Source organism: Phallusia mammillata, chromosome 1 (assembly GCF_965637545.1).
Source record: "Phallusia mammillata chromosome 1, kaPhaMamm4.hap1.1, whole genome shotgun sequence".
Classification (NCBI taxonomy): Eukaryota; Metazoa; Chordata; class Ascidiacea; order Phlebobranchia; family Ascidiidae; genus Phallusia; species Phallusia mammillata.
In genome coordinates this window covers 19,615,517-19,629,382 of record NC_137252.1, presented here as the reverse complement: position 1 = coordinate 19,629,382, position 13,866 = coordinate 19,615,517, and the positions used below count along the sequence as shown (strand labels likewise).

Genomic DNA, 13,866 nt, shown 5'->3' with positions numbered 1-13,866 from the left:
TGGGCAATATAAGCAACTGCAACAGTAACAAGGACATCAGTTGCTTAACGTCAACTTAATTTTATCAACTAAAGGTAAGTTTCCACTGCCAACGTCTGCTTGTATTTATACGACTCACGCGTACGGCTCTATTTTTGACAACTGCTGTCAATTGCTATTCCAGGTTAGATTGCTTACCAGTATGGCTACGTTTGACTACGAAGCAGTTCAGGATGCTGCCCCCTATCTTCGAATGACCCACGAAAAGATTTTAGAGAATCAAACCAAGAAACCGGACGGTGAGCAAAAATGTTTGTGTCGCTCCGAACCCGAAACTTAATGGAATTGTGAAGTGAAGTAGCGCCCGAATCATTCCCGCAGTATTCAGACTTGGCCTATATGCAACTTGCAAAACTCCAACATTGTTTTTGGAACTAAGACGTACTTGCGAATTTTTATGGGTTCGGATATATTTATCACCTAGATATGTTGGTAAAATATTAGGATTTGAATCTATTTCGGTTTTGGGAGTTCTTTTAATAATTTTATAAACGCAGGCAAGAAATACGTTTGGTTTCCCGACAAACAGAACGCTTACGTTGTCGGTGAGCTGATCAAAAATGAAGGTGGAAAATGTACAATCAAGTCAATGGATGAAGGAAAAGTAAAAACAGTTTTATTGCGGTATAAGCTGAGTGACAAAAAGTAAATGTAACAAACTCTGCTGCTATAGGAAATTACAGTGAAAGAAGATGACTTACAAGAAATGAATCCACCAAGATATGAAAAATGTGAAGATATGGCAAACATGACTTTTCTAAACGAAGCTAGCGTGTTAAACAACTTGAGAAGCCGTTATGAATCATTCATGATCTACGTAAGTTTTATGGCCAGTGGTCTAACTGTGAAAAATCACCACTTAATAATTAGGAAACATGGCATTTGTGGTGTAGACATACTCTGGCCTCTTCTGTGTCACCGTGAATCCCTACAAGATGTTGCCTGTGTACGCTCCATATGTCATCTCTGCGTACAAAGGCAAGCGACGAACTGAAATGCCTCCCCATCTGTATTCGATTGCTGACAACGCCTACGCTAGCATGTTAATGAGTAAGTGCTGCAACTGACATAGTTCAGATCGGCTAAGCGAGCTTTCACATCATGAATATTTTGTATTCTTTCAGATCGAGAGAATCAATCTATGTTGATCACGTAAGTTTATTAAAAGATTATTACAGCCAACTTTTATGTTTAATTAATTTGGCGTCTATAAATATTGTTTGTAAATTTTAATGTTTTATTTTCTGTTAGGGGTGAATCTGGAGCTGGAAAAACCGTCAACACGAAGAAAGTTATCCAATATTTTGCTTTAGTTGCTGCTTTCGGGGGCAAACAAGATGATTCAAAGGTTTGTTTCACAAAATCATAATTTTAGACAGTTGTCACATGTTACAAAATGATTTGTACAAAGGGAACTATGGAAGATCAAATTGTGCAGTGTAACCCGGCTATGGAAGCTTTCGGCAACGCCAAGACTGTTCGTAATGATAATTCTTCACGTTTTGTAAGTTGTATTTACACTTGGACAGGCTATTTTGAGTCTTACTAACTCAATGTTTATTCATAGGGCAAATTTATTCGAATTCATTTCGGAAGCACTGGAATGTTGGCATCAGGAGACATTGAACATTGTTAGTTATTATTAAATAGTCGACAACAAATCCCATGTTATGTATGAATTATTATTTAGACTTGTTGGAGAAATCTCGTGTCATCTATCAGCTGGAAGGTGAACGCAATTACCACATCTTTTATCAAATCATCTCTGGAGGGAAACCGGAACTTATTGGTGAGTTTGATGTTAACTTACACCCGCCATGTCCTCAACCAATTATAATTCAACTTTATACATAGATCAACTGTTGGTTTCCAAGGATCCTTACGAATACAGAACTATCAGCCAGGGTGTCGTAACAGTCGACAATCTGGATGACAGCGAGGAATTGTTATTGACCGACGTAAGGATGTTTCCGTTACACACCAGTGAAGAACTTCTTTTTGCTGATGTTATGAGCATTTTCCGAAACAAATAAAGCTTGTCAATTTTTACGTATCCGTTAAAAGTTTTTTGATTTTTTTAATTCTAGGAAGCTTTCCGCATCCTCGGATTCAGTCAAGAGGAAATCAGTGGTATCTACCGACTTATGGCTGGCATCCTTCACCAACAAAACATGAAATTCAAGAATAAACAACGAGAGGAGCAAGCTGAACCTGACGGCACTGAAGGTATGTAAACGAAAAGTTGATAAGCTTATAAGTTAGTTTAGTATTTAATTTGGATTCATCGAATGTTACGTTTTGCAGAGGCCGACAAAGTAGCCTACCTTTATGGTCTTAACTCTACCGATTTTATCAAGTACTTGTGCCATCCCCGTGTCAAGGTTGGAAACGAATTCGTTACCAAAGGACAATCGTGCAGTCAGGTGAATTCAAATTGTGCAATATTTTATTGCGGTTTGTTTTCTTTTTGTATTTTTTTCTTTTGTATTTATTGTTTAAGCATTGTTGTTTAATTTTTTTTTATTTTTGGTTTAATTCATCGAAGTGTTTTAACCAGTATCCTCATTTACTGTTTTTCGTAAATATTATCTGCATATAAGTCGAAAGTTAACTAATAATGAAGACTGGGGATTTGTAGTCTGTTCTTCTTTCCGGCGCCTAAAACTAGCAGGGTTTCCTCTTTCCCCAACTCGGGTGGTTGGTTTTTAGCCCCCCTCGACTGTTCCCACCATCGTTTTTCCCTCAGTCGTATTATACTGCGCGCCACACACACTTTCTTGTGAGCTCCTAAAAACGGTTTAGCTACAGCGCGTTTAGCCATTTGTGCCCGCCATTGTTTCGTGCTCCATAACGTTTTAACGTTGCACCGCTATTTCCGGCTTGGTGATTTCAACAAGCGAAATATACGCTCATGTAGTGACGTGTTTAGATGCTTCTCTTGTTCGTGATACGCTTTTAATATTTTTTTATCATTTCCGAACAGGTTTCTTATGGGCTGGGCGCTCTTAGCAAAGCCTTGTTCGGTCGCCATTTCGACTGGTTGGTAAAACTTATTAACCAAACTCTTAGTACCAAGTTGCCAAGAAGCTTCTTTATCGGCGTGCTTGATATCGCTGGGTTTGAGATCTTTGATGTAAGTAAACTTGCTGTCAGCAGAAAGCCAAAAATCGTATTCACCAACACTTCCGTTTACAGTGCAACAGCTTCGAACAACTGTGCATTAATTTTACCAACGAAAAGCTTCAGCAGTTTTTCAACCACCACATGTTCGTCCTCGAACAAGAAGAGTACAAAAAGGAGGGAATCCAGTGGACCTTTATTGATTTCGGAATGGATTTGGCTGCTTGCATTGAACTTATTGAAAAGGTATGTCAATTTTTAATCCAAAAACTATTCACACAAGCAACAAGTTAAGTGGGGTTGGTACGCAGCCTCTTGGTATTATGTCGATTCTCGAGGAAGAATGCATGTTCCCAAAAGCATCAGATAACAGCTTTAAGGAAAAACTTTACCAAAATCATCTTGGAAAGAGCAAAGCTTTCGGAAAACCCACTAAGAAAACCAAATATGAAGCTCACTTTGAACTCTACCATTACGCTGGAACTGTAAGTAATGCGATTAGGTTCAATAACTTTTGTCATAATTTTGCTTTTGGTTTGAAACAGGTTGGTTACAACATTACTGGATGGTTAGAAAAAAACAAGGATCCAGTTAACAACAGCGTCGTTGATCTTTACAAGAAGGCTTCATTGAAACTGATGCAAACCATTTGGGATGGCTGGGTGAGCCCAGACGAAGGTAATATTTGTGTGCAACAAACGCCAAAGATATTCGTCGCGATCAGTTTAAAGCTGTGTGGTTTAAAATTAAAACTTGAAGGTGTTTTAGTCTAAATAAATATTCACAAGTTGTCCTGAAAACCTTGGTATCAAGCTTAGTTGCTGGAAATTCAACATAATTTTGTTTCAGCTAGCGGCGGAGGAAAGGGAGGAAAGCGTAAGAAGGGTGGATCCTTTAATACAGTTTCTTCTCTCCACAGGCAATCACTCAATAATCTTATGACCAACTTAAGGTAAGAGTCAATTGGTTTACTATTGTCCGGAAATCACATTCCGATGATGTTTTTGTCGCAGATCAACCTCCCCTCACTTTGTGCGCTGTCTCATTCCGAATGAACAAAAGCAACCAGGAATGATGGAATCACATCTCGTTCTACATCAACTTCGTTGTAACGGTGTATTGGAGGGTATTCGTATCTGCAGGAAGGGATTTCCCAACAGAATTCCTTATGGTGACTTCAAACAACGGTTCGTTTAATTCCCTGTTTATGTCCACCTCACCGAGTTTGTAATGAAGAGGTTTGTTTAGTTACCGCATCTTGAACCCAAATGCCGCACCTGAAGGTCAATTCATGGACAGCAAGAAATCATCTGAAAAGCTTCTTGGAAGCATTGACATCGACCATGAGAGTTACAAGCTTGGCCACACCAAAGTAAACCTTTATTTATATTTATACCTGATAGCAGTGTAGCATATAAATTTGCTTTTCAACGTACTTAGGTGTTCTTCCGCGCCGGTATGATCGGTAGGCTTGAAGAAATGCGCGATAACAAACTTTCGTCAATCTTCAAACTGGTCCAAGCCCGTATGAGAGGAATGATCATGAGACTTGAATATCAGAAAATGATTGAGAGAAGGTAAAAACTCGTTGTCAGTGCCACTGAGCAAATTTAGAATTTGGTAACTTACATATTGCCTCATATAGACAAGCCTGTCGCGTCATTCAATCGAACTTGAGAGCTTACTTTGGAATGGCCACATGGGAGTGGATGAAACTTATGTTTAAGATCAAACCACTCTTGAAGACAGCTGAAGCTGCAAAAGAACTTGAAGTTCTTGAGAAGGATTACGAGGAATGCAAAGTAAATTTGGAAAAAGAAGTAAAAAGGCGAAAGGAATTGGAAGAAATGCAAGTGTCGTTCATTCAAGAGAAAAACGATCTTCTCATGCAACTTCAAGCTGTAAGTTTTAAGTAAATCAAATCAAAACTCATTTAATCAGCATATCGAACTTCTTTAGCAACAAGATCAAATTGATGATGGCGAAGACAGATGCGATCAACTGATCAAGACCAAAGTTGAGTTGGATGGAAAGATTAAGGAACTCACCGAGCGTTTAGAGGATGAAGAAGAGCTGAACAATGAGCTGGTTTCCAAGAAACGGAAGTTGGAAGATGAATGCTCCGAGTTGAAAAAAGACATCGATGATCTTGAGATTACTTTGGCCAAAGTTGAAAAAGAAAAACATGCAACTGAAAACAAAGTAAATATTTTTTGTAGATGTGGTGTCGGGTCATCCGATCTTACAGGAAATAAATTTAATTTGTTTGCAGTTGAAAAACCTCCAGGAGGAATTAGCTACACAAGATGAACAAATCGCCAAACTGCAAAAAGAGAAAAAGGCTCTTCAAGAAGCTCACCAACAAACTCTGGATGATCTTCAATCTGAAGAGGACAAAGTTAACAGTTTGACAAAGCAAAAGTCAAAACTTGAACAACAAGTTGATGATGTAAGTTTGGGAGAACACCTTCTTGCAACTATTTCGTGCAACAACTTGACGTTTATAATTTACAGTTGGAGGCTTCCCTTGAACAAGAGAAGAAACTTCGAATGGAACTTGAAAGAACCAAGAGGAAGTTGGAAGGTGATCTTCGCCTTACGCAAGAAACAGTGATGGATCTTGAAAATGACAAACAGCGATTAGAAGAGAAATTGAAAAAGCAGGAATTCGAATACAGTCAGCTCGCTACGAAGTTAGAAGATGAACAGGCTTTGGTTTCGCAACTGCAGAAAAAAATCAAAGAACTTCAGGCAAGAATTGAAGAGCTAGAAGAAGAATTGGAAGCAGAACGTGCTGCTCGTGCCAAAGTTGAAAAGCAAAGAGCTGATCTATCACGGGAACTGGAAGAGCTCAGTGAGCGACTTGAGGAGGCTGGTGGTGCAACTGCTGCACAGGTAACATAAATAAGCCAAGTAGTGGATAGACTTGCCTTTAAACGTTTGACTGTTCAGATTGAACTCAACAAGCGTCGTGAAGCTGAATTCGCCAAACTTCGACGTGAGTTAGAAGAATCCAACTTATCTCATGAAGCTACTGTCTCTACTTTGCGAAAGAAGCATGCAGATACTTCAGCTGAAATGAGCGAACAGGTTAAGATGTTTTACATACAGTAGATTAAAAACGTTTCACTTTTAATGGTTTTGTGTTGCGCAGATCGATAATTTACAACGAGTAAAGCAAAAATTGGAGAAGGAGAAAAGCGAGATGAAGATGGAGATTGATGATCTCGCATCAAATGTCGAGAGCGTCACCAAATCTAAGCTCAACTACGAGAAGATGTCTCGTAACTTGGAGGAACAATTGAATGAGGCAAAAATGAAGAATGACAACTTTACCAAGGAGGTCAACGAATTGAACGCCGCCAAAGCAAGGCTTTCATCTGAGAACGGTGAGAATTCAAAATCCTGAGCAAAGATCCTAGATTTAATGAAGCGAATTCTTAAATTCACATACTTATTCTTGTATCTCAGGTGAATTCGGTCGACAATTGGAAGAGCGTGAGCACCTAATGGCCCAACTGACGCGCAGCAAGAACAGCTCATCTCAACAAATTGATGAACTGAAGCGAGTAGTTGAAGAGGAAACCAAAGCTAAGGCAGCACTCGCTCATGCAGTGCAGGTAAACTTATTGAATAAATATATCTGGGCACAAATTAATCTCACAACTAACGCACTTTTAAGGCCGCCCGCCACGATAACGACCTGTTGCGGGAACAATACGAGGAAGAGCAAGAAGCAAAGGCTGAACTTCAACGAGCTCTGTCAAAGGCAAACGCTGAAGTTGCTCAATGGAGAAACAAATACGAGACTGATGCAATCCAAAGAACCGAGGAACTTGAAGATGCAAAGTAACAATTAGCCCCCAAAAATGTAATTTTTAAAATGACATTTTCTTAACAAAGCAATATACAGGAAAAAACTCGCTATTCGACTCCAGGACGCTGAGGAACAAGTTGAAGCAATGCAAGCTAAAGCCTCAAGTCTTGAAAAGACCAAAAATCGACTTCAAGGAGAAATTGAAGATCTCACAATTGACTTAGAGAGATCCAATTCTGCAGCTGCTTCTCTAGACAAAAAGCAACGAAATTTCGACAAGGTTTTAATATTTTAGTAGTTTACAGGTTTTTGGGCAAACTTTGGAACATAACTTAACATATTTTCTTCAGGTACTTGCTGAGCATAAACAAAAGCACGAAGAAGTTCAAGTCGAGTTGGAACAGTCACAGAAAGAGTCTCGAAGTCTTTCAACCGAACTCTTTAAGATGAAGAACGCCTACGAAGAATCTCTTGATGCCCTTGAAACTGTAAAGCGTGAAAACAAAAACTTACAAGGTTCGTTTTATTCTGAATTACACTTATATATTAATATTATACTTCTATTTTGTAATTATGAAACCACAAGAACATTTTCCACTTCACAGAGGAAATTGCTGATCTCACTGATCAATTGGGAGAAGGCGGGAAGAGCATCCATGAACTTGAAAAGGCCAAGAGGACTTTAGAGCATGAAAGAAACGAGATGCAAGCCGCCCTTGAGGAAGCTGAAGGAGCAATCGAAGGAGAAGAGTCAAAGGTTCTTAGATTGCAAATAGAACTTGCTCAAGTAAAACAAGAGTTTGAGAGACGAGTTTCAGAAAAGGAGGAGGAGATCGACAACCAAAGGTAAATCTTATGAAAACTTACTTTGACGACATATAATGTTGTAATTTCGCGATACTTTTCAGGCGCAACCAACAGCGTGCGATCGAATCTATGCAAACCACTTTGGATTCGGAAAGCAAGGCACGCCAGGAAGCTGTTCGTATTAAGAAGAAGATGGAGGGTGACCTTAATGACCTTGAGATTCAGCTTGGCCATGCCACCAGACAAGCTTCTGAAGCTCAAAAACAAGCAAAATCTGTACAAGCTCATATTAAAGTAAGTAAAGAATATAATATTAAACAAGCCTTCTAACCTTTAGTTCACAGAAATTAACGAAGTTTGTTGTCAGGATCTAGAAATGCAAGTTGACGAGGCACAAAGACACTCTGAAGATTTGCAGGAACAGACAGCTGTTATTGAGCGTCGTGGTAACCTTCTCACTGCTGAAATTGAAGAACTGCGGTCCGCACTTGATCAAGCTGAACGCGGTAGAAAACTGGCTGAAACCGAATTACTTGAAAGCAGGTTTGTCTTAATTTTATTAACAGACCAACTGATATGTACTGATCGAACATGTTCCACACAGCGAACGATCAAATCTCTTGCACACACAAAACACAGCTCTTATCAATCAGAAGCGAAAACTTGAAGGGGAACTGCAAACTATGCAGTCTGAAGTTGAGGAATCAGTCCAAGAACAACGCAACGCTGAAGAAAAGGCAAAGAAGGCGATCGTTGATGTAAGTGAAATCCTCAGATAAACAATGCTTTTGTCATTTATCCTAAATTTTGTTTTTCGTGTATAAGGCTGCAACGATGGCAGAGGAATTGAAAAAGGAACAAGATTTGTCTTCTCATTTGGAGAGAATGAAGAAGAACATGGAGCAGACTGTAAAGGACTTGCAGCAACGACTGGATGAAGCTGAGAACATTGCGCTAAAGGGTGGAAAGAAACAAGTTCAGAAACTTGAGACAAGAGTAAGTCTTCTTACTTATCTTTATTGATCACCTTAACGACGCTAATTGTTTTTGTTTGTTTTTTCTTACAGATTCGCGAACTTGAGAACGAGCTTGATTCTGAACAGAGGCGCAACGGTGATTCGGTAAAGTCACAGCGTAAACTTGAACGCAAGTTAAAGGAGATTACTTACCAAGGTGAAGAAGACAAAAAGAATCTAACCAGAATCCAAGATCTTGTTGACAAACTTCAAATTAAAGTCAAGACATACAAGAGACAGGCTGAGGAGGCTGTAAGTATTTTTTTGTGAAAAACGCGTCTCTTTAAAAGCGATTGTCGTCTTAATGCGTTTGATTGACAGGAGGAACAAGCAAATACGAACTTAAGCAAGTACCGAAAACTTCAACACGAACTGGACGATGCTGAGGAGAGGGCTGAAATGGCAGAGTCTGCTCTCAACAAGATGAGATCTAAAGCTAGAGATCGCAAGGTGCGTGTGTTCAGAAAAAAAATGTCATAGTTTTTTTAAACCATTATTTGGATTGAAAAAACCGTATGTTTTTATTTTTGTCAGGAGTAATCACCACTTCACCCACCAAAGATCAGACAACTGTTGTGTTTATTTATTTTGTTTTCCAATTTTTCTACATACAACGCAATAAAAACTGATCTGTCAGTTTGGGCAGTGAAACAAATCTTTAGTGGCATATTATGACTTGTTTAAGTTTTGAGTTCAATTAGGTTTTGTAAGGTACAGATATTGAACACTGTTTTGATTCTCATCCGTCTAATTCAGTGACTATTGACCTTTGTAGTTTGTGTCGATACCCTTTCGATTTCAAGAAAATTAGACCACACAGAAAATCGGCGGTATACGTACATACAGAATAGCTAAAAAAGCAAAGAGACGCTCCGATCGCCTCAAGTCCGACTTAGTACAAGTAGCGTAGCCTTCACTCAAATATGGTTTAGGAATTTTCTCGCAATTGATTTAATGATGGCTAGGAAGTTGGCTTTTCTATATACTTCCATTTTTTATATTATATATCCTATTTACCAAGTTACTATACACGCCATTTCTACACGTATAACGATTGTTTTTGCAAGCAAAAACGAATGGGTCCCCACACACGTGTTCATGCGAATTGGTTACTTGAGGTATTAAGATGGTGCGATGATTTTTAGATTCTCAAGGAAAATTATTAGAAAGCATTAACTCAAACTAAAAAAGTTTAGTCCTATTTTACAAAATACCACAATATTTCTGTCAAAGGTTAGTTTTCAAGCACAAATTTTCCTAGAAAACTTAACAGTTGTTTTAGAGACACTATAAATTAAAAAGCCATTTGCTACAAAGGTATAGCTTACATAACAGATTGTTGACTGACTGACTGACTGACTGACTGACTGACTGACTGACTGACTGACTGACTGACTGACTGACTGACTGACTGACTGACTGACTGACTGACTGACTGACTGACTGACTGACTGACTGACTGACTGACTGACTGACTGACTGACTGACTGACTGACTGACTGACTGACTGACTGACTGACTGACTGACTGACTGACTGACTGACTGACTGACTGACTGACTGACTGACTGACTGACTGACTGACTGACTGACTGACTGACTGACTGACTGACTGACTGACTGACTGACTGACTGACTGACTGACTGACTGACTGACTGACTGACTGACTGACTGACTGACTGACTGACTGACTGACTGACTGACTGACTGACTGACTGACTGACTGACTGACTGACTGACTGACTGACTGACTGACTGACTGACTGACTGACTGACTGACTGACTGACTGACTGACTGACTGACTGACTGACTGACTGACTGACTGACTGACTGACTGACTGACTGACTGACTGACTGACTGACTGACTGACTGACTGACTGACTGACTGACTGACTGACTGACTGACTGACTGACTGACTGACTGACTGACTGACTGACTGACTGACTGACTGACTGACTGACTGACTGACTGACTGACTGACTGACTGACTGACTGACTGACTGACTGACTGACTGACTGACTGACTGACTGACTGACTGACTGACTGACTGACTGACTGACTGACTGACTGACTGACTGACTGACTGACTGACTGACTGACTGACTGACTGACTGACTGACTGACTGACTGACTGACTGACTGACTGACTGACTGACTGACTGACTGACTGACTGACTGACTGACTGACTGACTGACTGACTGACTGACTGACTGACTGACTGACTGACTGACTGACTGACTGACTGACTGACTGACTGACTGACTGACTGACTGACTGACTGACTGACTGACTGACTGACTGACTGACTGACTGACTGACTGACTGACTGACTGACTGACTGACTGACTGACTGACTGACTGACTGACTGACTGACTGACTGACTGACTGACTGACTGACTGACTGACTGACTGACTGACTGACTGACTGACTGACTGACTGACTGACTGACTGACTGACTGACTGACTGACTGACTGACTGACTGACTGACTGACTGACTGACTGACTGACTGACTGACTGACTGACTGACTGACTGACTGACTGACTGACTGACTGACTGACTGACTGACTGACTGACTGACTGACTGACTGACTGACTGACTGACTGACTGACTGACTGACTGACTGACTGACTGACTGACTGACTGACTGACTGACTGACTGACTGACTGACTGACTGACTGACTGACTGACTGACTGACTGACTGACTGACTGACTGACTGACTGACTGACTGACTGACTGACTGACTGACTGACTGACTGACTGACTGACTGACTGACTGACTGACTGACTGACTGACTGACTGACTGACTGACTGACTGACTGACTGACTGACTGACTGACTGACTGACTGACTGACTGACTGACTGACTGACTGACTGACTGACTGACTGACTGACTGACTGACTGACTGACTGACTGACTGACTGACTGACTGACTGACTGACTGACTGACTGACTGACTGACTGACTGACTGACTGACTGACTGACTGACTGACTGACTGACTGACTGACTGACTGACTGACTGACTGACTGACTGACTGACTGACTGACTGACTGACTGACTGATTTTTAAATACTAAACAAGTTACCCACTACAAACAATTGTTTTAAATTTCAGCACATTAGGGCTTGCATTTCTGACCTTAAGGACTACAGTCCTGGTACAGCTAAAAACGAATAGTTTGGTGTTTATAAGGGGTGAATCAAATTAAAGGTTAAAAATTCTTTGCAATGCACCAACCAACAAAGCATGAAACTCATAGATCATTTACTTTAGTCAGTACAACCGTTTTAAAAAAATACGTTTAGGATGCCTGTGGGTGAACTGTTGGGTCATTTGGGGTCAAACTTCGGAAGGATCAACTTTAAACTAGAAAAGTGGCTTTCTGATATACTTCCATTTTATATATTCTATACGATATTTACCAATTTACTATACTATACACAATTTTATCTACATATATCAGTAGTTCTCAAACTGTGAGTCGCGACGCCCTGGTGCGTCGTTTCAATTTTCCAAGGGCGTCGCAGAATATTTCCGTTTTGTGGCTTTTTGTTGTTGTATCAATAAACACAACTTTAACAATAAGTTTCCTCATTAACCTTTGTTTGCTGGTGCGTCGCAAGTCCAGAAAACTTTTCCAGGGGCGTCGCAATAAAAAAGCCACTGACATATATGATTGTTTTTTAAAGCAAAAACGAATGGGTCCCGAAACACGCGTGTTTATGTGGATTTACTGTAAACCTATGTTGCGGTTATTTTTAGATTCTTAAGGACAAATCTTTTTGCATCATTATTGTCATATAATTACAAAAAATTGGTGAAAAAAGAACGGGGAAAAGACTTTCAATTTAATCTCTTGCTTTGACCTTGATATTGTCATTCAAGTTCAGTTTTTAAACACATATTTTCCTAGAAAGCCTTAACTGTTAGATTAGACACTATATAAAAACGTCGTTTGCTACAAAGGTATACATAACAACTTGTTTTTCACTTAACTTTGCTTCGCAAAAACTTTGCCCGTTAATGACCTTTTGACAATGTTTTTAACAGCATGCAGTCCTTAGTGTTCAACAATACCGTTTTGCCTAATTTATACATAACTTAAGTACTGATTCTGGAACTGATTTGTCAAAATAAAGAAGCTACGTTATGACGAAAAATTCTTAACTGTGTTGTAATGCCTACAAGTTGACCTTTAGTGACCCGTGGTTATGGCGACGGCCAAGCTGACAACGAGAATTTAAAGACCATTTATCGCGGCGTTCGAAAAAGTTAAGTTTATTTTCTCATATTTAGGTTGATCTACGACGTTTTGCCTGACATAAACGAAATCGAAGTACGTTTATCGAGTTTAAATTACGTCTTAGGTGTAAAACCTTCGCCAAAACTGAAAATGTGCGTGATAACTCAATAATACGACACAGCATTGCTGCACAAAAAACAGCTGATTTCTAATCACCCAAATAGTGATGCACCGAACCCGCCTAAAAAGGTTCGGGCCGAAACCGAATATTCGGCCACGAAGCCGAATAATTTCGGCCGAATCAGGCCGAACCTAAAACCGCATTTCTTATGGGTGTTTTTAACTTAACCTTGTGTTTTTATGCAAGTGAACTCGATTATGACAAACCAAAATAACTTTCACAATGCAAAAGCTTCACTAAACTTGTAATATTTCGCAGACAATGTGGCCAGTATTTTATAGATACAACAAATAGTTAACTTATGATGTTTCGTATTGGCGAAAATGAAAGTTTGGGTATTAATTCCATGCAATCAAAAAGTTCGGTTTCGGCCGAATTTTCAAAAAAGTTCGGGCCGAAACCGAAACATCGAAAAACAGCGTATTCGGCCGAAATGTTTCGGTCAACCGAAACTTCGGTGCATCACTACACCCAAACGACTGTCTCGTAAAACGTCTGTCCGGACGTCAAGCTGAGCACTACCGCTCTGTCACCTTGTAAACAAGTGAATTCCTCCCTTGGGACTTATATCTGACTGATAGCGTAGGCTACACATATTATGGGTTGTAAAGGTAACTGGCAAAATT

The 13,866-nt window shown here is 39.9% G+C and overlaps 1 protein-coding gene across 2 annotated transcripts; it reads left to right on the top strand.

Annotated features, from left to right (window-relative positions):
- Positions 1-9,454, top strand: LOC145225970 (myosin-6-like). 2 transcript variants are annotated; one of them, XM_080092253.1, is made up of 39 exons: positions 1-74; positions 164-278; positions 537-643; positions 713-856; positions 933-1,089; positions 1,164-1,191; positions 1,291-1,387; positions 1,451-1,543; positions 1,607-1,670; positions 1,730-1,828; positions 1,894-1,997; positions 2,127-2,265; positions 2,344-2,462; positions 3,023-3,172; positions 3,235-3,405; positions 3,471-3,644; positions 3,705-3,837; positions 4,009-4,111; positions 4,173-4,346; positions 4,408-4,531; positions 4,600-4,736; positions 4,805-5,060; positions 5,119-5,361; positions 5,432-5,608; positions 5,674-6,054; positions 6,112-6,249; positions 6,314-6,548; positions 6,631-6,779; positions 6,842-7,008; positions 7,073-7,256; positions 7,327-7,492; positions 7,582-7,822; positions 7,885-8,077; positions 8,151-8,326; positions 8,388-8,541; positions 8,609-8,779; positions 8,851-9,051; positions 9,121-9,249; positions 9,334-9,454. In XM_080092253.1, the coding sequence occupies exons 2-39, from the start codon at positions 182-184 to the stop codon at positions 9,337-9,339; spliced, it is 5,781 nt and encodes a 1,926-aa protein (XP_079948379.1). In that variant the 5' UTR covers positions 1-74; positions 164-181; the 3' UTR covers positions 9,340-9,454. The 2 variants fall into 2 exon arrangements, with proteins under 2 accessions (XP_079948379.1, XP_079948380.1); XM_080092254.1 differs by lacking the exon at positions 3,471-3,644.
- The last annotated feature ends 4,412 nt before the right edge of the window (positions 9,455-13,866 follow it).

Coding starts and splice junctions, on each gene's coding strand:
- LOC145225970 (XM_080092253.1), top strand. CDS start 182: ATGGCTACGTTTGACTACGAAGCAGTTCAGGATGCTGCCCCCTATCTT. Junction 6,780..6,841: donor CACTCGCTCATGCAGTGCAG/GTAAACTTATTG, acceptor CGCACTTTTAAG/GCCGCCCGCCACGATAACGA. Junction 8,078..8,150: donor CTGTACAAGCTCATATTAAA/GTAAGTAAAGAA, acceptor GTTTGTTGTCAG/GATCTAGAAATGCAAGTTGA.